Source organism: Bemisia tabaci, chromosome 7 (genome assembly GCF_918797505.1).
Source record: "Bemisia tabaci chromosome 7, PGI_BMITA_v3".
NCBI classification, from domain to species: domain Eukaryota; kingdom Metazoa; phylum Arthropoda; class Insecta; order Hemiptera; family Aleyrodidae; genus Bemisia; species Bemisia tabaci.
In genome coordinates, this window is record NC_092799.1 from 38,234,975 (window position 1) to 38,261,038 (window position 26,064).

Sequence of the window (26,064 nt, forward strand, 5' to 3'; positions counted from 1 at the left end):
GATTAACTGCCACATCATACAATTTCACGGTTAACAATCTTTTTTAGTTTTGAAATTTTCAAGTAAGTCACTGGAACATCTGAAAGGATTCTAAAAAATGTTGATCATTGGCTGAAAATGCAGAATTGGTTCTCTTTGACAGAAAACTTGCGCTCTAAGATGTGCTGATAGGTGGAAGGCTGGTACATGACTTACTTTAAGCCAGAATTGACAAACCTTCATGCAAATGTACTTCTCCTTCGATGCTTGGACGGACTATCGACGTGCTTTTCCACAACATTGTCGAACATTAATTAATGGAGCCCATTAATTTTTTAAACACTAAGAGTTGTGGAAGAGCATGGTGACATCCTGGATGAACTAACTCGGAGAGAATAAACTGGATTGTTTCAATTGTTTCATAGCCGCAAGAGAGATGCTGTGTTCTTCAGCTACAAAATATTATTTTGCGTACACTGAAGTAGAGAAATTCCAACTGGAGAGAACTTAGGTATGATTAGACTTTCCACAGGGGGCAGACTTAGCAAGCGATCTGCATAGCTAGGGAACACGGCAGCCTTGTGATTTCGGAGCGGAGACGCCAAAACATAAAATTTAGAAAAAGAGTAACAACTGAAGTAACCATTTTTATTCTTCATCTGCCTTCATAAGGGTGCGGTTGTGTAGTAGAGGAAACAAACTGATGACAATTATTGCATCAATACGATAAGCGCTAGTTAAAAGCAAGCAATGCGGTTACACTTTTTCACGAATCTAATCACATCACCAATACTAAATTACAAGTCTCCCGATCCACGAGTACTAGGGGAAAAGTCTATGAGATACTAATTGATAATTTCACTTAATGGATTCTAACCTCCTCTAACTCTTAATTCACGCTCATGATCATGTTTCGAGAGTTATCAGCGATTATCAGATTGTCTCACAATTTCACACTGACTATCGACAGTCAAGGATCGACAGTGGTAGAAAGTCAGAAACACCTATAAAGAAATCTCATGCTTACTTTTTGGTTTGGCAACATCGTAAAATTCGAGACAGCCTTACATCTCGAAACATCGACCGATCGATTTGGGCACATTGCCAAAGTTTCGATCTCTCGCTCGACCATGTTGGATTTTTGGAGGTAATGCCGTTGTAGGTAATGTCCTGCCCCCGTCTTTAGCGATCGATTGACAGGAGGACGCGTTGATGACAGCGCCTTGATGCAACTATTCAACCTCGACGGATGTCCGTGTTGCATTCAAAAAATTGAAGGCGATTTAAATTCCCGCATACTACCTGCAGCTTGGTCAATCGACAGACGCGTGGGTGGCAGTGCCTTTGATGTAACGTTTCAAGCTTAAATGTCCGTATCTCATATCGATGGCCAAAGTGCGAAATTTTGTATCTTCATTGCGATGTTTCTAAATTTCCGCTCCTCTTTTATTTTTTCCAAGAGAAACAGGTTTTAGCCCTGAGTATGATGGATAAAAATTGTTCCAAGATTATTCTCGAGCGTAAATTTTTTCTTTGACTAATTTTAAACCGCTATAACTCTTGTTATGTTGGACCTTTAGGAGCGCTTCTGTTTCAAAGAGAGAATACTCACTAAGGCCAGGTGTAAAAAACACAATTTTCAGATGTGTGCAATTCGTGAACTTTAAAGAATTCTTTCCTGTGGACTGCGGACTTAATACGGAGAACAAACGAGCATCATTCCATTACTTTCATTCAAGTTTTGGCGGACTTGTCTTTGCTCGGAGGAATAAAATCAGGGAATCGACGTAAAGTCACCTTCCTCTACGTCCGGCTAGGGATCATTAGAAATACATAAGGGTAAAAGTAAAAAATAAGCACAAAGATATTTGCAGTGTGAAAAAAGCAATTTATTTTTAATCGGATTCAAATTTGTTTGATATGTAATGGTTTTTTCAGTTGGAAATATTTAATAGTAAATCACCGGTGATGAGTACGAGCAGGGAGAGCTGTACACGGGTGTTGAGTAGGAGTAGGAGTAACTGGGCTCAACTGGAGTTGAGCAACAAGACTCAACTGGAGTAGAGTAACAGGGCGATTCACAGGGTGTTTCACAGGGTTTTTCACAGGGTACAGGGACTGGCACGGCCACAGGAACCTTGACAGGTTTCTCGATTATTTTCGGTGGTGATTTTACCAGAACAGGGACTGGAACAGGCTTCTCAACGACGCAAGGGGCAGGTTGAGCACATATGATCGGCTCCTTGCATCCGAATTTCTCCTTGTGCAGAAAATGACCGGCGGCCATGTTAGCGCAAGCCAAAGCGGCAACGAAAGCTACGATGAATTTCATCTTGTAATTTTGGAATGATCGATTGCTTGCTTCAAACGAGAGTGAACTAATGATCTTCTACAAACGCCTTCATTCATTTATAGAGCGGATAGAACGAAAGACTATCACTCACCTGCAAATTTGTCACTTTCTCTTTGACGTTTTCCTCGAACCGTTTGAACTGAGGATAGTTCCAAAGCAAAAGTTGATCGGATTCTGAAACAATTGGTGCGCAGCCGGGCCACTGATACCTGGGGAATGACTAGTTGCTGCAGATACGCAGCGATGTATTGTTCGTGGTTGATGATTTTTTAGCTCCACATAATTTTAGTTTACAATTTTAAGATTACACACAACTGTCAGCCCTTAACGTTCAGAAACGAGGTAATCTTTCAAAAAAATATCATCACATTAAAAGTCATAGTTCCAGGTGATTGGTTATGCATTGCGATCTCTCTTATAAATGCTCGGTTCACTCGATGAGAAGCACCAATTACCACTCACCTTCTTTCACTATTAAGTCAAGGAAGTAAAGAAGAAAAGTCATAATGAAATTCATCGTTGCTGTTGTCGCCGCTTTGGCTTGTGCTAACATGGCCGCCGGTCATTTTCTGCACAAGGAGAAATTCGGATGCAAGGAGCCGATCATATGTGCTCAACCTGCCCCTTGCGTCGTTGAGAAGCCTGTTCCAGTCCCTGTCCTGGTAAAATCACCACCGAAAATCATCGAGAAACCTGTCAAAGTCCCTGTGGCCGTACCAGTCCCTGTACCCTGTGAAAAACCCTGCGAAGAACCCTGTTGCTCCACCCCAGTTGAGTCTTGTTGCTCAACTCCAGTTGAGTCCAGTTGCTCATACTCCTACTCAACACCCGTGACTTACGGGTCTCCCTGTTCTTACTCATCACCGGTGATTTATTACTAAACATATTTAGCCAAAAAAAGCTTCACATCATGAAGAAATTTGAATCAGAATAAAAATAAATGTACTTTCACTCTCCAAATATCTTTGTTTTTATCTTTTGGTTTTACTTCCATGTTTTTCTAGTGGCCTTAAGCTGGACATAGACGAAGGTGTTTTACGTGGGTCCCCTGATTTAATGTCTCCGAGCAAAGATCAGTCTGCGAGAATTGCAAGAAATGATGTTAAATTGTTCTCCTCAAAAAAAGAAATACACAAGCGCAGATTTTAAAAGAACTCAAACGAGATACGTTTTTTGACATTTTCACCGTCAAAATATTTTGCGATTCCAAGTATTCATTTTCAATTAGGATGTAAAAAGAAAAGGAAGATCACACAATTTATCACTCTGACAAACTCTTGGTCATTTCGATTTAGAATTCGTAACAAAAAAAGTAAAAACGTTCCCAAGCGGTCTCCCATCTAAATTATAACAAAGAACGTCATTCCTGCACTTGGGTGATCGAACGATGAACATACGCTTTGAACGTAGAAGAACAAAAGAGGAAGAGGAGCAAATGAAAGCCAAGAAGGAGAAAAACAAAAGAAGAAGAAAGAAAAGTGGGGGAGGTAGAAGAATACATAAAGGAAAGAGAAAAAATGAGGTGGCAGAATATGAAAAAAAGAGAAAGAAAAGGAATGATTATAAAGTAGGAATGGAAAAATAGAAGATTATAAGAGAAAGAGGAAGAAAAAGAAGAAAAAGGAATGAGAAGGAATTGGAATAGTCGTGGCATGGGGTAAGTGCATGGTTACTCGGAAATTACATACAAAAAGACCAGAAGTTGGCAGCTTCTCACCAAACGGGAAAAGATTACATTAACGCTGGGCAAGCCCGCCTTCAAGTTCAGTTAAGGCAACACGAGCTCCCACATGATCGAATGGTAGTATCATTTAGAATTGGCACGCTAGATGAAACTAACTTAAAAAAATAGATCTTTACCAAACCGGATTCTACTAACACCATTTAAGTGCGCCCTTAATACTTAGAGTTGACAATAAGAACTTTCTCTAGGTCAAATAGTAGTATCTTCTCCCTAAATTATAGTCCGACGGTCTTTGGAGGAAAATTCGTCGCAGACACGATAACTTTTGTTACATTCGTATCAGGTTATTCAGATTTCTGAAAGTTATTTTTTATAGTCGGATGAAGGCTAAATTCAAATTTGGGCTCAAGCGAATTTATCATTTACCAGTAAACGCTCAGTAACGTGAAATGCTCACCGTACGCCGTTTAATTAGCGGGCATTAGCAAATGTCTGACAGTTTATACATTTCGTTTATAGATAGCAACATGTAAGTGAACTAAGCACAAGTATATTTTTGATTCGTAATCAAACAGTTATTAGAGAAATCAAACGTAATAATAAAAAATACGGAGAAGCATGTGGTTGAATTATGCCGGATAACGCTCAGAAGCAAGGGTCTGCAGAAGGTGGCAACTTTTCTCATTTGTAAATCCATATCATTCCAATTTTTCAAAATAGACCTTTTTTTTTAAAAAAAAAAGAAAAAAAAAGTGTGAGATCATTTTAGCAAGCACTTTTATATGAAGCGATAAACGTTCCCATTCTCCATTTAGAAGGTTCATTTGCGGACGTGATTAGCGAGCAAAGATTACGCTCTAGACTCTCTATGTAGGTGGGCACTTGAATATAAGAGCCCATAAATAAGTTCATGCATTCGTTCGCAAATAAGGAAAATTCTCACACACAATCTCGGCGCGAAAAAAAGGAGGAGACGTGTCTGACCCAGTGCCACATGGAATGCTGATCACAATGCATTGTCTCTCGTAAAATCCATAACACATGCACACTCAAACACTTTTCAGCCGAGAACAGTTCTTGTGAAAAGACCAAAGAGGAAAACACAAACAGGTTCCATACATAATAATGACCATGATTCATAAAGCTTTCATACAAGGCGAACGAATAGCAAACTTTCCGTAGGGATACGTCCGGGACAGAGAGTAAAGATAAACGTTGCAATTGTGATAGTAAGTGCAATACACTTTGCGCAGAAACTGCACGTGTGAGCGCCCTTCTAGTTCAATGCAAAGAAAGAAGTGCAAAAAATGTAGGTATAAAATCTACACTGTACATACTACTGTATGAAAACCTCAGTGAAAGCGAACAGAAGAATCAGGGTCGGACTGGCTCGCATCTGAGGGCGTAGACCCTTGGCTAGTTAAGGGGGCATAATGTGATATTTCCTGATAGGGCATCCTCTTCGTGGAGAGAGGTTCAGAAAATTTTGGCAAAGCAGCACAAGTTTACGCTATTTTCAGGTTCGAAGTTTACTAATCGTACAGAGTAAAAATTGTAAAACTGAACGTATTGAAGTGACCGACAGACTTCTGAAATTAAAGAGAACAAAAAAAATTAAAGCCACTGGACGCATCCAAACACCATTATTTCCACAAAAACCGTGTCAGTGCTGCGGTTTACACGAGCTTAAGACGTGGGTCTAAAAATCCATCCAAAAAAAAAAAAAAAGAATCAGGCAAGAACCTGAAAAAGAAGAAAGAACGAGTATCAACACAGCCGAAGGTAGGAGAGATGTGTTCGGGCCTCTTTTTAAACTTTTCTCCCGAATCTGAGCGACACCTCATCGGCATCATATAGCAGAGCATTGAGAACTCACGCTTCGCGTCAGCGCGCCTTCAATTTTTCAGATGCAGCACGGATGTCCATCAAGTACGAATAGTCGTATCTCTGCGCCGTCGTTAACGCGCATCCTTTCCCTCGCTCTATTTCCATGTTGTGTTTGTTTCCGTTTGTCTTATTTGTAATGTTGCTTTCAACTAGAGCAGAGCATTGCGACTTCACGACTCACGCCATCGCGTCTTACGTTTTTCATATGCAATGTGGACATCCATCTTGCGAGAATAGTTGTATCGCGTTTACACTTTAGAAGTCTCTTACTTTTGAATTTCGAGATAAATTTAGGTTAAGTTTGCCCGAGATATGCCATGATATATCCGAATCAATAGTCATTTAAAAAGGAGGAAATATGTTTAAAGGTCTCTTAAGAGGTCTATAAAGGATGCGTATGTCTAAAAATCGAACCGACCATCGCTTCTAAGGGAGTTACACATAGCGAATAAAGGAGGGGGATGACAAAGCGCCTGTACGTCAAGAGGAAGGTGAAAATTTCACAGAAAATTGTTTACGCTTCAGAAAGTAGTTCTTGGACCTCTGTTCACCACTATCATGTGTTAAAGCACCTTTCTGTACTCCTATAACCCTCTCTTCTTCCGTTCATTTAAGAAATTTTCCGCATATATTCTCGATCGTAATTTTTTTTCTCTTCTTATTTTGTTATCTGTCAGAGGGGCGCGCCAAGGGGGCGTATCTGCCAATAGCAGATTGGCCTTATGGCCAGTCCGAGCCTGAGAAGAGTAGTACCCTACAAATAAAAATGTTTAACTGGCATCACTTATTTTCACTTGGTAATTGAGAGTGTTGACAGAGGGCACTAAAACTCCTGTCAACGGAGCCGTAAAATTATAACGCACAAAGTATTCGATTAAAAAGTAAAAATTGGCGATCAAAATCATCGATTTTTGCCGGATACATATTGGATGCTCGAATAAAAAGGAATATGGAGAAAAATATGAGAGAAAACAGGCCCCCATCAAGAAGTCTTTCACGACATGCTTGGGACCACTAGAAATACATAAAGGTAAAAACAGAAAAAAACACTAAGATATTTGCGGTGTAAAGGGAGACATTTATTTTTAATCAGATTCAATTTTTTTATGATGTAATGGTTTTTTTAGTTGGAGTGAAAATCGCAAGTCATAATTCTGCACCTGGTAAAATAATGTGCGTCAGTGCCATTATTTCTTCTTCTTTTTTTCAACGGACACTAACGATTAAAAATATCAGTTAGATTCACTGAACCTAGACTTTTATAGAAAAAATAATCCAATGGAACAGCGGCATGTTGATCATCATCGGGTATCAGAGCGCCAACTTTGATTCCATTGTTCTGCGTCCTATTCAATTCTTGGCAGAATAGCTTCCTTAAGTTCAGTAGCTTGAGGAAAAAGTTACGGAGAAAAATTAGAAATTTCTCAGGTGTAAAACAATTTTCGATCAAATCGATGGTATAAATGACTGGATGCGCACAACTATGATCATCAGTTCAATTTCGTTCAAAGAAAGTAACTTAACCGGAAGAAACAACAAGATGAAATGCATCGTGGCTTTCGTCGCCGCTTTGGCTTGCGTTAACATGGCCGCCGGCCATTTCCTGCACAAGGAAAAATTCGGATGCAAGGAGCCGATCATATGTGCTCAGCCTGCCCCTTGCGTAGTCGAGAAGCCTGTTCCAGTCCCTGTCCTGGTGAAATCACCACCGAAAATCATTGAGAAACCCGTCAAAGTTCCCGTGGCTGTGCCAGTCCCTGTACCCTGTGAAAAACCCTGCGAAGCACCCTGTTGCTCCACCCCAGTTGAGTCTTGTTGCTCAACTCCAGTTGAGCCCAGTTGCTCTTACTCCTACTCAACACCCGTGACTTACGGCTCTCCATGCTCGTACTCATCACCGGTGATTTACTATTAAATATTTCCAACTGAAAGAACCATTACAATATCAAATAAATTTGATCCGATTAGAAATAAACGGCTTTCTACACACTGCAAATATCTTTGTGCTTATTTCATACTTTTACCCTTATGTATTTCTAATGGTCTTCAGCCGGACGTAGAGGAGAGTGACTCTATTTCGATCCCTTGATTTTATTCCTCCGAGCAAAGACAAGTCCGCGAAAACTTGAATGGAAATGATGGAATGATGTTGATTTGTTCTCCACATAAAGTCCGCAGTCCGTAGGAAAGGATATTTTAGTCCACAAAAACTGAAAATTGTGTTTTTACACCAGGCCTTAGTGAGTATTCTCTGTTTGAAACAAAATCTCTCCTAAAGGTCCAACATAACCGGAGTTGTAGCAGCTTAAAATTAGTCATAGAAAAAATTCACACTCCAGGAAGTTTACAATTCAGGAAACTTTGCTTCAAAAGGTATTTTTGTTATTCCAAAGAGACGTTTTGCCGCTTTAAAAACATTTCCAGTTGCCTTGGCAAGATTTCTTGTCCGGACATTCTGAATTGAGAAATTTCATCAGTGTAATTAAGATAATTTATTCCCATTCATAGATGTCAGACTCCCTAACTCCCTGGATCATCATTTTCTATCATCATTTGTTCTAGCAGTGTACCGGGTCGATTTTCATGATTTTTGTGGCAGATGGTTGATGATAAACTTTACACGAATTAGCCCTATTCCTATTTCATGTACCTAATCCAGGTTTTTTTTTTTTTATGGTAAGCACAGATCAAATTAGCTGCGAAGCGCCCCCCGGTCCTCTTTTTTAAAAGATAATATCAGAATTCCAATATTCTTGATTCATATTGGTATCATTAATCAACCCATATTTTTGTTGCAGAGATATTAAAATCGAGTGTAAAATAATTACTTGGTGAAAATATGAGGTACTTGCTAATATTAAATTTTCCACATTCTCAATCACGTCTGATGCAGCAAAATTGACATACTTAAATTCAAAGTCGAAACTCATTTCTTATCATCCGATACTCTTTTTTTCATTCGCCAATAACGTTGACCTGAGAAAGTCTCAGGCTAAAATATAGCTGCATGATCCGTAACATCAATTTTTTGATTTAAGAACCGAACGAATGCACCTGACCAACGCTTACTAAAATACTCCATTGATTCGATTTATCAGTTCGTTTTATGGATTATCAGGTAAATGCCCGCATGTCGAATCGCTAACTTAATAGCCCGAGGTCGAGGGGGTTATGATTCGCGCAGTCAATTCATTTTAACTTTTTGTGCTGCTTTCTTTGCTCACCATATCACGTAATTTGTTCTCCACTGTTCATTAGTTTAACTATTCACGGGATAAAAGTCCCTGTCCTGACTTTTTCTGACTAAATAAACCGGAAAATTTAGTTGATGTAACAAAATATCGTAAAGTTTTAGGTCACCTACGATTTTAAAGTGTCGAACGGATTATACCAACAGAGAGGCTTCTAGAAATTTTAACATAACTTCAAATTTAACTCTTATATAATTATTTTTTTAAAATTTTTTTGAGTTCTTCAAGCGTTTGTATTTTCTGCTTTAGCTCTTGACTCTGGAATTGTTTAATTTCATTCAATGACTGGAGACAATGTTGACTTTTTATAGACTGAAACTTTAGAGTCTGAATTTTAGTTACCTCCCGATGAACTTGGTAAATTACATTGCCTATTTGGTGGATATAATTTTGGACCTCCACAAGAGGATATTTTATATTTCATTATTAGTGGTCTAGAGGCAAAAGTCTGTACATTATTAACCAGAAGGATATAGAGGAAACAACGAGGAAATATAAACCACTCGCATTTATTTCTAAGGGTACTTCTTACCTAATGCTCCCGTTTATAATCTCCTTCTCGTCACGTCCTTATGTCCTGACAGTTTTGATGTATAATAAAAAAAAAAAAAAAAAAAAAAAAAAAAAAAAAAAAAATTAATGACAAATCCTCAAATCTGGAGAACAGAGATACTTGTAACATTTTATACAACATTGACTGCAAAGGAACTTAATTCAGTTCATTTCTAGGGGGAAAAAAACTGTTCAACGAAGCAAGCTTTTACTAACTGGTACGATTTGCAAAAAATAAACTGATTGAGGTGTCGAACTTGAAACTGTTCTCTTTCTGTCTGGAAATGATTTCCTATAGAAAAAATTCCTCTGCCCCCCCTCCTCGAATCAGACGTAACAATTCATTTCAGTCTACGCAATAAATAAAAGAATGGCTTGCATTGTCCCTGTGTCTTAGGACAAAAAATGACTGCACTTGCACTATCGGCATGCATTCTTCATTGATTTACGAATGGAGCGTGTTGAACGTGCCAAACCAGAAGAGAATTGACATCAAATTGTACGCTTATACTGCATCACGGAAAAACTAGTATGAACACTGACTTTGCCAAATTTCTGCTGATTTAATACGAATTTACTAACATGTGTTAATTTATTACTTTAACTTTCCAGCGAATTTCCTTTACAATTTACTTTCAATCTCTTTTTAAAAAAAAATCTCACAACATTTGTTAAAAATAATGCTTTGAACTGAAAATTGCCATAATGCAATCTTCGTGCTGAACAGGGCTGTATGTAATATGCCGATTTATTCTGTCCCTCGTCATACTCTAGTGTCCTCCATGCTGAGACAAAATGCCGTAAGATTTGAATAATGCAAAAAAATCCATGAAAGAAATAATCTGTTTTAAGGAAAATTATGAGAATTTTTGTGCAAAATTTTCAGACTCTCAAGATTAAATTGCTAATAAAATCATTTGGGGGAAATCCAAGAAAAAACATGCCATGCATCATGAAGAAATTAGGTTTTTATATCAGCAGAGATTTGACAACTACTGAGTGTTTAAACGCCGTTTTTTCTCAACAAGGCAGTGTTGTTTCTTTGAGTATTTAATTTGCTTCACCGAACCATCACCGAAGTCTTTGTCCGCGAATTTCAGCGACAAGTCTCACGACCAGTATCTAAAAATGTAGCACACCTGCGTGGCAAAAAATTCCAGCTCATGTTCCCTCACGATATCTACCCTTGCAGCCTTTATCATTTCGAAAAGAAAAGAAAAAAACTGGCACTCACACATTCATGAAGTATTAAGGCTAAGAAGAACGTACACAAAGAAACCTCTAAAAAGCGATAAATTGAGGTATATATAGGCCGGAGGACCAGGCCGAAATCATCAGTTCCCGGTCATCAGTCTTCACTTGAAAGTAAATCGATCACCATGAAGTTTTACATCGTTGCATTGGCCTTATTGGCCCTTTTGAACATGACCCTTGGACACCTCCTCATCAAGAGATTCGCCCCTGCTGGACCATTTCACGCAAGACCAACTCATACGCATCCCGCTACAGGAGTAGTTGGGGGTGGAGATGGTGACTGTGGAGATGGCCCTTGTGAATAATTTTCAGGCTCAGATTCATTTTTTAATGAAGTAGTTGCTACCTCCATTTCAAATATTGACAAATTCTTCTCGAGATATCAAAATTTAGTATTCTTAAATATTTAACGCCCATTTTCTTTTACTTCCCCAAGATCTCGTTTGATTTATGTAACGCTCTTGTATTGAATAAATTCAATTTTTTGTAAGAATCGCTGAAGTATAATATTCTTCCTTGCATCCACGTTTCAATTTCCTCTAATTATAACTTTAGAAATAGTAGACCGAGTCGAGGCATTATTTTATGTCTAACCCGATTCCTCAGGCAACGATATGGTAATGTTTGAAAAAGAGCAAATTAATGAAAGAAATTTACTTTCTGTAAATATGTTAAAATTCGTCACACCTTGAACAGGTACAGTAGTAAATTTCGTGCGAGATAATTTATTTCATCAACCTCCGCATTTGTGTAAGTTTACACTCACTTTTTGTTGATATCTACACGTAGTTGTCCCGCGCACTCAGAGTGAGAGGAAGTTTAAAGAGTATCATTTTCTTTTGTGTTTCATTCCTTTAATTACCTACTCAATATGGTTTACCGCGTCATCACAACGGCTCTAAAGTAGTGCAGGATATTTAATACTGATGATTTAAGTTCAAAATATGCGTATTTCCGACTAAATTGAGTAGCAAATTTCTGCTCGTAGCTCTTTTTCCTAATGAAACCTAGTAAGTATCGATTCTGCTTGAAATTCTTTGCGAATTTCCTTCACCTCTTCAAAAAATATTTCAAAAAATGTTCACAAGATATATTGACTAATCGAAAAAATAATAAATAATTAATCGAAACTTTTGAATGTTGCAATGAAGATATGCATTTTCTCAGTCAACGATAAGTACATACACATGGACACCTTAAAATGACGGTTACTTGCTCCTTTACTTTGTGACTGAAAAGTAGTTGAAACAAACGCTGGGCGACTTAGCATGTACAAATTTATATTATTTTTTCTCCAGGCTCGCAATAGAGACAACAAAACAAACTGATTTCCCTCATTCAGGATTCTGAATTTATTTTTCAGAATGCTTTTGTTGCATAAAAGTTATCTCCTCTTGAGTGAGCAGCCTCAACAAGCGTCTCAGAGAGGTATATCTTGATAACTTCAATATTTGAAACGTCTAACCTGAAGTTGACGACAAAGTAAGGTAGGCAATGACAGGAGAGTTTACCGGTTGTTGAAAGCACTTATAATTATCTATCTTTTTGAGTAAAATGAACGGCAAATCCCACGAGCACAGCTTTAACTCGTGATTAGAGTTGTTCAGCTCTCAAAAGAGATATGTTTACCTGTAATTGAAGTTTAGACTTTTTGAGAAACTGTAGATGCGTACGGTATACATTATAAAATACTCGCAGAAGTTTTAACTAAATGGGTGACATGAAGAGAGGGGGAAAAAAACAAATGAAAACGAAAAAAAAGGAAAAAACAAAACGCATGATGCATGAGTATTAAATCAGATTGCTCATTATCTCTATATGTTTCTATTTCTCCCACCCCATTAAATCAATCTGACTGCATTTGTCTGAATCTCAGAAACAATGCCCGTCAATTGCATCACGTGATCTCCTTGATCGGAGCAAAATTAGGACTCCTTGAATCCAGCCTGACCTTGCCCAATAATCAATTCCATACTTGCCTCGAAAATGGAGATCTCACTTAGCAAAAAATGAATGTCACTCGGATTTAGTTAAGTTTCATCCAAATCAAACTTAACCCTCTATGACATAACGTAACGAATTCGTAACAACGTATTTTCGGGATTTTTAAAAATTGAGTCTTTCCCCTGTGCCATGATTTTGCAAAATTTCATCAGTTTTTTTCTTTTTTTGAAACATTGATTTTCTTTAACTTTAAAATTTTGAAAAAAAAAATTTGGTACTCTATTTTTTTATGCAAGCTACAAAATAGATTAGTGTCCCCTGGAATCTGAGGTCCAAAATTAACTGATGCCATTGAGGGTTAAATAAAAGTAACTAAGCTATCAAAACGCTGATAAATTCTTATGGGCTTTCTGTAATTAGAACGAACCTCTTATGTGATCAACTATGAAGAAAAAAAAGAAAATCCCCTCAAACGCTATTAGAATGGATCCAACCATGGGTGCTTAGATACCGTAGCACTGTATATCTCCGGCAGATATACTTATTCAAACTCCACCTTCAGCACCGAAAAAAAAATTGGATTCCGAACCAGGTTGTCGAATGGAAAACGTTTTCAAGAGAAAGTATTTACCATGATTTAAAAGAATATAAAACGGAATCAACCCAAATAAAATTTTTCCTTCGAAATCTACCTACCTCTGAAAAAATGGGAATTCCTCTCTGTTGGGGAAGAATGTCTTACAGGGTAACGCTCATCCTCATGTTTTACCTAATTTTTTTCTTCTTATCCAAAATTGAAAAAATGGACACGAATTTTGCTTATTTTGAAAACTTACTAACTCTAAATCATCAGATCGATCATATGTATCGTCAAAGGACTGATAAGTTTCGCATATTTCTGGGTATATATCAGACCCTTCTTGGGACTGATTAACATGCACCAAAAGCAATTTCTATCATTCATCGAGTATTTTAAGTTTGAATTAAGTTTTTATTACAATTTTCCGGATAAATTCCTGTCTTCCCCCGGAGTTGGACACTTATTTTTCGGGACCACCGTTTCAATGACAAGTAACTCAATCACCCACAGTCTAGAGTACCTACATAGGGAGAGTATGGACAACTCGAAATATGTAGCTCTTAAGGCCCAAAAGGGTAAGTAACCTTTGGAAACGAAAAATGTCACTGTCAATCTTTAGACTCCAATATCAAACGGAAATGGACAAGAAAATTCATAAGTAAGCATTCTTCCGAACAAATGATTAAGTTTATGCAAAAGTCAAATAAGTGCTTTACCAACGGCAGTTCCCAACAATTGTGATTATAAATAACTCTGGATAATTTGAATTCATAGATTGCCTACCCTTTTGGGGTCTAAGAGCTCCATCACATAACCTCAAAATTTTCGACATGTCCATACTCTCCCTACACAGGTACTCTACCACAGTCAAACTTCCTCTCGAAGCAAGTATATATTCACCTCGTAGCCGTTTTTCATCCGACGTTTAAGTATATTTGATTCAAAGACAACTTTTTTTCAGTGCACATTTGAAACCAACGACCGTCACATTCAAGGTTGTAAGACGATGGTTCGAAGCCAGGTGGCGACACGAGATAATTAATTGAACTGTCATCGAAGCGCAGCACTGCACACGTAAGAATAGTGGCAGTGTTTGACCGTTGTAAGAAAGTCAAGAAATTACATCATGCATGCGATAGCGCCCGAAGGAATCTGGAAAACTAACCTTCCTCTCCAAGTAAAAAAGGCACGATCGGACTCAGACCAATGCTAAGGAAGAACGCCGTATGAGCCATCGGACATTGCCAAGTTCCTTTCGATAAAATACGAATTTATTGGAAAAGTTATGAATATTTTTTATTCCAATTTTTCGGACAATATTATTCGCAGTTTAATCTACAGTATCTGAAAATTTCAAGGAGATTCATACATAAATTCCTTTCGAAATAAACCTTTTATTGGAGGAAATTTGGCAACTCTCGAATGTTCATACGACGTTTTTCCTTGTCACGACAGAATAGGCGTGTTCGCCAGTTTAAAGATCTTAATCCAAATATGCATATGTACGATTTCGGCGTTGGATGTGCCGATGCCATTTCTTCTTAAGCGGTGCCATTGTTCTCTTGGAAGAATGCACTTGTATGTACTGCCGTGCTGGGGAAAATCGCCGTATGAAAATTCGAATGTTGTCAAATTTCTCCTTATAAAACAATGATTTAGAAAGAAAGTTATGCATTTTTTAAATTCCCAGATTATTCAGATTAAATTTCGTAAAACACTGTCCGAAAAATTGTGAGAAAATATTCACAAATTCACTAATAATTTCGCATTTTAAAGAAAATTTGGAAACGCCCGAAGGTTCAAACGCCGTTTTTCCCTAGCACTACAGGATACTACTATTTTGTGTCAAAACATCGTATGAGATTTTGAATGCTGCACGATTTGCCATGATACAACATTAATTTTTGGAAAAGTTATAAATGTTTATATTTAAAAGTTTCTGATGAGGTAGAATAAATTACGGGCGAAAGCCCTGGGAAAATTCAAGAGAAAATATTCCCGAGTTTTCAAGAAAATTTGAATTTTAGCAATAGAAACTTGGCAACATCCAAATAACCGTACGGCGTTTTCCCGTAGCACAGTAGTGTAGTCGATCTAGTTCGCTATTGTGACACACGGAGGTAGTTGAAAGAAAAAGTAGCACATGGCAAATTTTTTGCGAAGTGCGTCAGTTGCACGTGTCGCAGTATTAAAGTTCGATCCTTCGTTATCATAGATGAGCAAAAAATTACATGAGGTGCATATAAACTTTTAACGTTGAAGAGTAACAGAGATATCACCTTTGCAGAGACTTGGTTGCGTGTACCATGGTTTCCTCAGGTCAGTGAGGTTGGCTGCGACCACCATTCCGCACAAAATCTAATTTTGCGGCGGAAATCTGCAATGTTTGCTAACTTCTTCCACCTTCACCTCAAGTTTGTAAAACTTTCATTGGCCACCATTTAGAGGAGGTAATAAATAGAAACTTGCACTTTAGACCGAAAGTCTGCATTGTTCCAATTAACTGCAGAAGTGGGTTGCCATTTAAGAAAGCTAAATTGCTGCCTCGAACTTTTTGGGGGTTCTAAAAATACAAGTGTAGTTATCTTATTCACCCAGGAGTACTTCTGAAATGTCAAGTCAGATTTCAAATTTGATTTGACCAAAAGTTTACTGGAAACTTGGGGACTTTTCAGACACCTTGAATACATATTTTGGAAATTCAGAGAGCCATTTTACCAATTATTGGTGTTAAGACTAAGGTTAGAAATACACGATCTACACATTCATGTATTTTACGACATAGTTCAGGGTTAAATGATTTTTTTCTGTACATTGCCTTCATCGTCTTTATCTCTTCTCCTGTCTAGCAAACTAAGGCATAAAATCTAAAAAATTTAGGCCTGATTAAATTTGAAAAAAAAAGTCCGAAGACCTTTCCCAGGGCTTACACGGCGGGCTAAAAGAAATAGGAAATACAAATGAATAGAAATGAAATAGGGTGCGATACATGAGGGAAATAATCATTAAACTTGTTCTGACTTGCAAAATTGCACCAGCAGATAGTGGCTAACACGACCCCGCGTAAGGGTTATCATTCTATGTTTAACACCGAATTTTCATTCTTCATGCCTTATCCGAATTAACTGTCACTGCATTCCTTGCCGAAAAAACTACCTCAACGAGGGGTGTCGTTTCCATCGACGAGTAGGCGTTTCGCTAATTCTCTCATTTGCAATTTACCTCCAGGCAAATGAACTTGCTAAATCAAGTGGGCATGGTTAATGTATTCCAAAATTCTTTCTCGGAAGAAAAGCAACGCCTTTTTATTACAATAAACGCGTGATAAAAGTGAGAGCAAGAAAGTAAATGTAAATCATACAATTTACGACCGACTTTGGATATTTGAATACAATTTCCCAAGCTGGTTCGACAGCCTTTTTTCAGAAGTTGCACTTGAAGAATCTTCGAATGAGGTGATTGTGATGTAAGCTGTGCGAGAAATTCGGGATGTGAACCTACTGAAATTAAGTATTTTCGCCATTTTGTACTAAACAAAAGTTACCGAGCCATACTTATGATTTCAAAATTCTGGCATGAAAAGTGCTTTACGGCGATAAAGCAAATTTATGAACTAATCAATTTCGGAGTGACGCACAGCCGAGCAATGTAAGTCAAGTAGTGTCAAATTTCGTGCGCAGTGTCAAAGGAAAAAGAAATACTCGTATGTGATTCGACATGGGCCAAGTGACAGAGAAAATTTAGGTAATATGTTGATAATTCTAAAACCTCGCATCCAAAATCGCGAAACTATCCGCCTAGCGTGTCGCCATCATTTCAGAGGCAGCATCATGAAGGGATTCGTGTTTGATAATATTCAAGGAAACTCAATGATAAAAATTGTAATCAATCTTTATTTAAATATAATAAAAAATAATCAATGAGAATAATATCAATGTTTCAAAAATCGCATAACAGGTAAAAATAGCAAGTATCAAATAGTCAAAAAATAAAATAATCAATAATAAAAATAATACGGCGTACAGCCCTCCCTCAAGCCCGCCATAGGGAAAAGGGGGAGACCTTAGCCGGGCCCCACAGAATCATGGTACATGAAGAATAGTTGGTATAGACAACACCGGGCATCCGCCTTTGGTTTGCAATATGGATACGTAACTTTGGACTCAATTTTTAGAGAGAACTTGTACAGAAATAACTTCAAGAACATTTCAAGCATAATATTTGAAATCCTCAAGTGAATCAAGTTGTTTAATTTACAATTTAAAAAATAAAAATCTATGACATGGGTAGTATGTTGCTTCACTAAGGATCTGTAACTCACTAGCAAATCTGAGTGAAGATGAGAAATTCTCTCAGCTCATTTGAGAAAAAAATCGCCGAATACGCCAAAGACAAAACCGGAGATACGGAGATTTGGAACGTCATAGAAAATACGAGGTCTAATACGTTCACTGTTAATGTTCACTGTGTTCATTACAATGAAACTTTACAATGGAAAGAGGTGTGGAGTCAAAAGTGAAAAGGAGCGTTACGTAGTACTTAGATGTCAAATAATAACTTGAAATTAAACCTGAAATGACAACTTGATTTTGGCTACTATTTTCATATTCAGTTGAGGAGTGAAAAAGGAAGAAGCCCGGCATGCTCTACACATAGAGACAGCGAAGAGGGTGATTGAGAGTGGGAGTAATGGATTTGTATTCGGTGACGTCATAGGGCACTCATAAAAATTAGCTGAGGCTTTGTACATGTTTTCAATTTCTAAATTTAAGACATGCAGACTGATAAGATATAGAGAACTTAATTTCAAGCATTTGATGGCCTGCTGCGACAATATTTTGATACATCGGCCGTTCTAGAGATGTTTGCTATCAAATCTGTATTGTGTGATGTAAAATTTGGGCCCTTTATAGTTTATACTACAATATGTTCTCACTGTAATTTAATGATGTGAAATGTCTACTCCCAAATTGTATTTTTCCCAGAAAAGTCTTGCGCGCTTCTGCCCGAAAATTTCACTGATTTGTTTTCTGATTACACTAAAATTATCAAAATTGAGGATAGAAATCGCATTCATATTTCTGTAAAAAATTGAGCTGATTGAGTCGATTTTGGAAAATTACAAAGGAGTTAAACCCTCCACGGCAAAATGTCACTTATTCGTAACAACGTATTTATTGGTGTTTTTAAAAATTTAAATACTTCTTTGTTGCATGATGTTGCAAATTTGTTTGAATATTCTTTTTTTGAAAAATCTATTAACCAAAATTTTGGAATTCTGGAGGAAGAATATGGAATGCTATGCCTTTACGAAAACTACGGCATGAATTTGTGCACGAAAACACTTAAATTGCTGATTTAACAATTTTGTGTCCCACACGTTTCATCAGATTTTACAATAAAACAAAATGCTAATTCAACCACCCCGTGGTTAAATTGGCTTCCCACTATTGTAAAATGTACACTTGAAACATATCGGACATATCCTTCAACAATTGATTCGTTAAATCAGCTATTCATATTTCCGTGTGTCTCAGAGAATCCGACACCGATAATCAATTCATACCATGGGGGGTTTTAAGTTCCTTCGTTTGAAATGCGATCTGAAAAAAACTGCAATCGTTAATTGACAGTCACCTCCTATTTTTCATTTCCAGGCGGTGGACTCCTATCGGACTCCATGTACCGACCCCGACGTCCGGATCAAATCATTTGAGTGAGGAAGTTCTTCACCGGGATGACGAATCCGAGACGGAGGGGTCCCTCGGGGGTGGCGGCGTGGTGGTGGGGGAGCGGGGGGTTCGCGGGCGGGGCTGGACGACTTTGGACTAGATTTCGCTGAGCGGAGATCAGGAGTTGATCCTTGGTGTGGCGCTTGACGTGCTTGGCCAGGTGGTCCGAGCGCATGAAGCGCCGCGCGCACACCTCGCACCCGAACTTCTTCTCACCCGTGTGTGTCCTCTTGTGACGCGAGAGCTCGTCCGAGCGGGAGAAGCGACGCTCGCACCCCTCCCACTGACACACGAACGGCTTCTCACCTGCAACAAAAAAAAAGCACAACTTCTTTAATATAGGTCGGAAATTTTGGCAAACGTGCGTTATAAATCGGCATGAAGCTAGAAATCTCAATACAGAGGGAAAAAGCTCTCCAATTTTTTGTCATCCAAAACAGATTGATGCCTTAACAAAGGCAGTTGTTGTTAATTTAAGACTATTCCACCTATGTCATGGTCATTGTATTTTACACTGTTTTGACAATAAAGAATATATATATATATATATATATATATCTCTCTTTAATATAGGTTGGAAATTTTGGCAAACGTGCGTTATAAATCGGCATGAAGCTAGAAATCTCAATACAGAGGGAAAAAGCTGATATGAGCACAATTTTTCCTCGAAGGGATACGCTGTTTGGTGCGACACTAGTAATAGGAAGGCAACTGCAGACGCGTTGCAGGTCTATTGGACCCATCCTCAGTGCAGCGCAGCCTCCTGAATTTTTTGCTACCAAGCTCGGAGGGGTCGTGAAAACTAGCCCGTGACTTTAACATAACTTCCAGCGGGCCGATTATTGAAACTTATAGACAAAGACGACAAAAGGGATTTGGAGGAGGTGGTGGCAATGGACATAGGAGGAAGGTAATGGACTAACTAACGGCAACCCATTAAAGACCCGACAGTTAGTCCATCATTTTCTTCCTTAGTCTATGAGAACCAACCATGTCAACCAATAGGATCGCTCCATACTTCCTATGTCTTCATTGCCTATCACTTTGTCCATCAGTTTCAATAATCGGCCCGCAGAAGTAACTCAGAAATCGGCAATTATCGTTCAATTCAAGTTCGCCTTCAATATCGAGCATAGGCAACAAACAAAAACGTTACCATTTAAATATAACTTCCGGGAGTAACTCAGAAATCGGCAGTTTTCGTTCACTTTAGGTTCGCCTTCAATTTTGCGGATGGACAACAAACAAGAGCGCAACTATTTTAATATATTTTCTAGGAGTAACTCAGAAATCGGCAGTTTTCGTACACTTGAATTCGCCTTCAATTTTGCCGCATAGGCAACAAACTTACCGCAGAGCTCGAAAAGTTGCCTGTTCGAAAACTGCACATTTATCTCGCTCCTCAAACTTTGATAGCCAATGGATAAACTGAACGAAAATGCTTTATTGCTTCATTCAAAAGTGCTTAGTGGCGACAAATGTCGGGACAAAGGCCCAACAAATCTTGTGAAAAAGGCCGAAAAGGAATGAGAGCTAGAATTTAGACGTGGACTGTATTTTTAATTTGAGAAAGGCGACCAGGCTGCGCGGAGCCGGCTTCGGATCGAATCTGGATTGTTACGAAAAGGGGAAGGCTTTAACCTTGATTCCTAAATGAACACGTGGCGAATGATGACAAAAAAAGTCACTGATTTGATATTATTTTTCATGATTTTTACTGATATCGGAAACAGTAAAATAATAAATCTAAAATTTAGAAAATGCACCGGCTTGCGAGGCATCTCCCATTTGAACACATACATTTTAGAAAATTATATAATTTTGTCATATTTTGTCTAGTAACTTTTCAATTTAGAAACCATGGACATATTTGTGCTTATTCACCTAGCAGTTCCACCTTCAACATGTACTAAATCAAATCAGACACCTGCAATTCTCCATTGACAATGTTGTAAACTTATCAGAAGTTTTCTTTTATCCTGAGTTTGCCTTCAATTTCGCGCATAGGCAACAAACATACCTCAAAGCTCGAATAGTCACTTGTCCCGCGAACTTTCCTCGCTGTCATCGTCCCCTCAGGCGAAAAAACCTCAATCTTTTGCCTTGGTAGACTTTTTATTTGTAAAATTTTCTCGAAATTTCTCCTCAAAATGACTCTCCGCAGGTCTTTATACCTTCGTTTGATGACAGAAACAGTTTTGCTAAATCTTGGTGATACCTAATAATAACCAGGTCTTGAACCGACAGTTGTCGTTTCTTTCAGAAAGATTTTTAGCGGAGATATTTTTAGCCCACCACACTGCTCAGCATTGAGGATAACTATAAGTACTCCCTTCTAAATGCGCAGAGAGTGTATTCGAGCTTTTTTCTGCTTCGCGCGGTCATGACAAACCATCGAAACCTTTCCTGAGCCTCTCGTCGACTAATGGTGTACTTCGACCGTAATCCCTGAAATTTTAAAATCCTAGAACACCTAGAACCTCTGTTGATTACGCACAAGGAAAAACGTCTATCGGAAGCTGTAAGTTCCTGAGGGAATATAATGTGATTAGCAGCCCCTCACCTCTCGAAAAAACAACAAATTACTATAATTAACGAACTTCAATTTCGGAACTCTAATTGCCGACAAAATAGCAGAGGGTAAGATTGCATGAAATTGCGTACTACGCACCACATTGGAGCCACGCTGTTAATGGACACAATTTTCAGATAAATTCTTCTGTCGCACAATGGATCGAGTCAATAGGTGAGGTCGGACAAAGTTGATAACTTTCAACGTTTGTAACTCCGTTCATACAAAACGTTGAGGTTCTAAAAGAAGTTCAATTGGTTTCCTCTTGAAATTTTCTTCAAGAAAACACCCCTTAGAAATTGTGATGTGACGAAATAAACGTAAAAATTCGCAGTTTTAGTAAACAATTTCATGTCCGACCTCTGTGATTGACTCAATCCACTGTGCTGCCGTACTAAGGAAAAACGCCGTATGAACCTCCAGGCGTTGCCAAATTTCCTCTGGCGAATCACTCATTTTCAGGAAATTTTTTAATTATTTTTTCGCCAAATTCTCAGACAATTTTGTTTGTAATTTGATCTAGAGTGTCTGAAAATTTCGAAGAAAAATATTCACAATTTTCCTCCAAAATAAACATTTTATAATAGGAAATTTGGCAACTCTCGAATGCTCATACGGCGTTTTTCCTTAGCATGGCAGTGTGCGTCACCCTCCTGACATAAGGACGTAACTTCATTTCGTGATGGACCCTGCCGTCCATAGAACTCAAGGTTTTCCCGGGCTCGTCATCAAATGTACTTACGTCTTTTTGTCAGCCAAACGGCGATTTTTCTCAAAATCCGGAAACTGCGTCACCTCAACGTGCTTCACAATTTATTTTCCTCGACATTTAGCTATACGCATGCGGACGCATCACGTACATATTGGCCTAGAATGTCCTGATGCATGATATCTGACACGTTTTTCTTCAAAACGTGGGCGACAAAAAGAATGTAAACAATGGATACCTCATGCCGCGGAAACTGCGCATTACTACGTGGAAAAACTTTCTTGAAAGGAGAAAATGAATTTCATGGGGGAAAAATCGATCATGCATTATAAGAACCATCCGTGAAGGAGTATATATATATTTAATAAACAATTAAATGTTACTTATTACTATCTAAATTCCGTACGGTTTTATGCACATTTAATAAAGCCATTCGCGTCATATTTAAAGTATGCTTATATGCATGAAAAAAAAAAATAAGTAAATCCCCCAAAAATAATATGTTTGATTTTTTTTTCGTCAAAAATATTTTTTTTCCTCCAAATTTCTGCTTCTGATTTGAAGATTTGCGATTCAGTTATGCCGATGAAGACGCAATATAAAGGGCAATCTTTTAAAACTGCACCTTTTCATTTTAAAGGTGCATTTTGCATTTCAGTGAGCCTTTGAAGACCACTTCCAGCGGTATTAGCAGCACAATAACAAATTATCGCGTGTTTAATTTGGAAGTATCTGCACTGAATGGAGCCATGTGCAAATGAATAAAATCAAAAGGAAGTATGTGGATAGAATTTTCGTGCTTAATGGTTCCTTTCGAATGATACATTGGTACGTGACTCCACTCAGCATAAATATGTCCGATGTTTACTCTGCCGTGCTAAGGAAAACCGCCGTAAGAGTATTCGAGAGTTGCCAAATTTATCCGGTTTAAACATGTATTTTGTAGGAAAGTTATGCTTATTTTTCCTTGAAATTTTCAGATATTTTAGATTAAATTGCGGGCAAAAATGTCTGAAAGATTTTAAAAAAATGTTAACAATTTTCTCGGTACATTCTTTATTTATTGAAGGAGATATGGCAACGTCTGAAGGCTCATACGGCGTTCTTCCTTAGCACGGCAGTACAGCAATGAGGCATGCGGAAACTCCTACCTCACCAACGACCGTTGGTAATGCGTTTTTTTTCACCTACCAATTATATACACTGTCGTCATTTTTTGCCGAAGAACTGGTTAAGTTAAAGTATTTAAGAGAAAAGAATGTTAAACCGCGCATGTCCTATGTCACTTTCCCACGAGGCAGAATTTAGCTGCAGATTAGAGCTCCGGTCGAAGTAGGAATAAAAAAGGCGAGAGAGAATTTCCCTATTTTCATTCAAACCCAGATACTTATTCTCACTCAAGGCATTTTCATTTGTCAGCGATTAAGAAGAAGGAAAAAAGTCGCTTGAATACAATGACCACGAGAACTGTTTATCTATTAAACCCGTCTTTCCTTATCACATTAGCGGGCGGTTGAATCCCTAAGAGTTGGCAAATGCGAATATGTAATAGAAAAGTGCAAGATCTCGTTTGTCATTTTCTTAGAAACTTAATCGAAATACCTTGCTATCAAAATTCATTCTGAATATTAAAATAGGAGAAAAGAAATCAGAAAATTTCAAGGGAAAGTGTTGATCAGTTTTCTTTACAAAAGACTTAAACAAGGGCAGTGATTTGCAATGCATACCACTTACGGTGGTACATTTTTTTAAACTTCAGGTATCGGCATCGTAGTTCTTTTTTTTTTTTTAAATGGAACCACACTTTGAAACAAGCACTTAAGTACCTCGATTCTAGGAAGACGTAGGGAATGTTTGAATTTTGGATATGAGAGTAGCTATTATTTCCATCAGCTCCCTTCCATTTTTGAAACCTCGAAGTGTAAACGTAGATAACATTCTTCCCCTTTCATTTGAATATAGAGCTCTCCTCTTCTTCAATTTACAATTTTCTTTCCTGGTGGCTCAAATCAGTGGAAAATTAAGACTTTAGGTGGTTGAAGCTAAAGGTGTTTCTCACTTCACCAATCCTAATTCAGAGTATAAATTGAGTTCTGTTCCACTGTACGAATGTTTTTAAACATTTAAAGCACTTAAGTCCCCTTGAACTCTATTATAAAAATATTAAGATGAGTAACCTTAATTCTGCTATCAGCGGGTTACTTTTGATAAATATTTGAGAAGCTTGAGAAGCATGATTGCCATTACAAGGAATAGACAGAGAGGCCAAGAAATACAACTCTTTAAGACATAAATTCTGCAAAGAATATATAATTTTTGCACAGCTTTCATCGACTAATTGCCTGATTTCATTCTCCTATGGATTATCAAGGCTGATAACGTCAAAATGCTTCTAGACGGATTAAATTGTGTATGATTTTTTATCATCGATTATGTTGATATACGTTAGATAAAATTCTAGTGCTGGAAAGCAGCTGTAAAGCCTAAAAAGGAGCTAAAGCAAGAGAGAGGGGGGAGGGGGTGGAGAGAGAGAGTTATTTCAAAAGACAAAAGCAGGAGAGAAGCGATTGATAAAGCCCTTGGAAGTAATAAGTAGAATACACGTTTTTAAAAAAATACATTCTATCAAAGATTTCTTGTTTGATTGCGCAAACTCACTTGACGATTGTAACTGTTTTATTTGCTGTCATTGTCCATGATTATATTTGTTATCTAGATTACTTTCAGAAATCTGTATTAGTCGAATTCTGTTTATTCCATCGATAGGTTATTGGGAAGCCAGATCCACACAGAACGAAAATCCATCAATAAAAAATCTTACACTGAGCACAAATCGTGGCTTCTCTGACGTAAGGGCGTATCTTACTTTCCACGTGAGCCCTGTACTACGTGCGAATCTATGCTTTCTGGGGCTCATGCGAAAATCGAGATACGCCCTTACGTCAGAGGGGCGACGAAATATTTAAGCAGTCAGCTTTTGAAGTTTGGCTGAACCAATGACTTGTTTTCATATTTGAGTTCATATTTGATTACGTAAAACACACCTCCGTGCCATGACCTAGACAACAGGATGTTTAGGATTCCTGGCGGAATGGAAATCAAGTTTGCCGGCAAATGTTGCGAATTATGGGTAGGGATAATATCCAACGATAATAAATTAGATCGGCCGGAAAGTTATTTCAGTCGCTAATTCGCTCCGAAAATAAACTCCAGAGGTGACGGTTCCAAGTGCGGTCCAGAATTTCTTACGTCCTGTTCCTCATCCTGTTTGCCTTCTGCAGTGGCGTGGCGTGAATGATCGATTATCGATATCTCGCCATTTGAAGCTATGGTAAAGACTCGATTACTAATGTGTTCGCTGCAAACACCGTGATAATTGATCTTTTTTCATAGGTTTGAGTGGCGGATCAATCGATATATCGCAAAGCACGCCACGCCACTGCTTATTCTGCCTCCAAAATAAAATTGCATGTTTAATTTGCGCACCGGACGATCAGTAATTTACTCGGATTGGCCTATACAACCTTCGGTGACCAGATTTTGTTCATCGCTGTTTATCAGCAGATT

General features: G+C 38.1%; 1 protein-coding gene across 2 annotated transcripts in view; it reads right to left on the reverse strand.

Annotated features, from left to right (window-relative positions):
- Positions 1–17,357: 17,357 nt before the first annotated feature.
- cbt (Kruppel like transcription factor cabut) overlaps positions 17,358–26,064 on the reverse strand; it is a 36,600-nt gene continuing 27,893 nt past the window's right edge. For both annotated transcript variants that reach the window (XM_019044097.2, XM_019044098.2), the window contains exon 5: positions 17,358–19,522. In XM_019044097.2, coding sequence (XP_018899642.2) covers positions 19,188–19,522 — 335 coding nt within the window. In that variant the 3' untranslated portion in view covers positions 17,358–19,187. The remainder of the gene's footprint in view (positions 19,523–26,064) is intronic.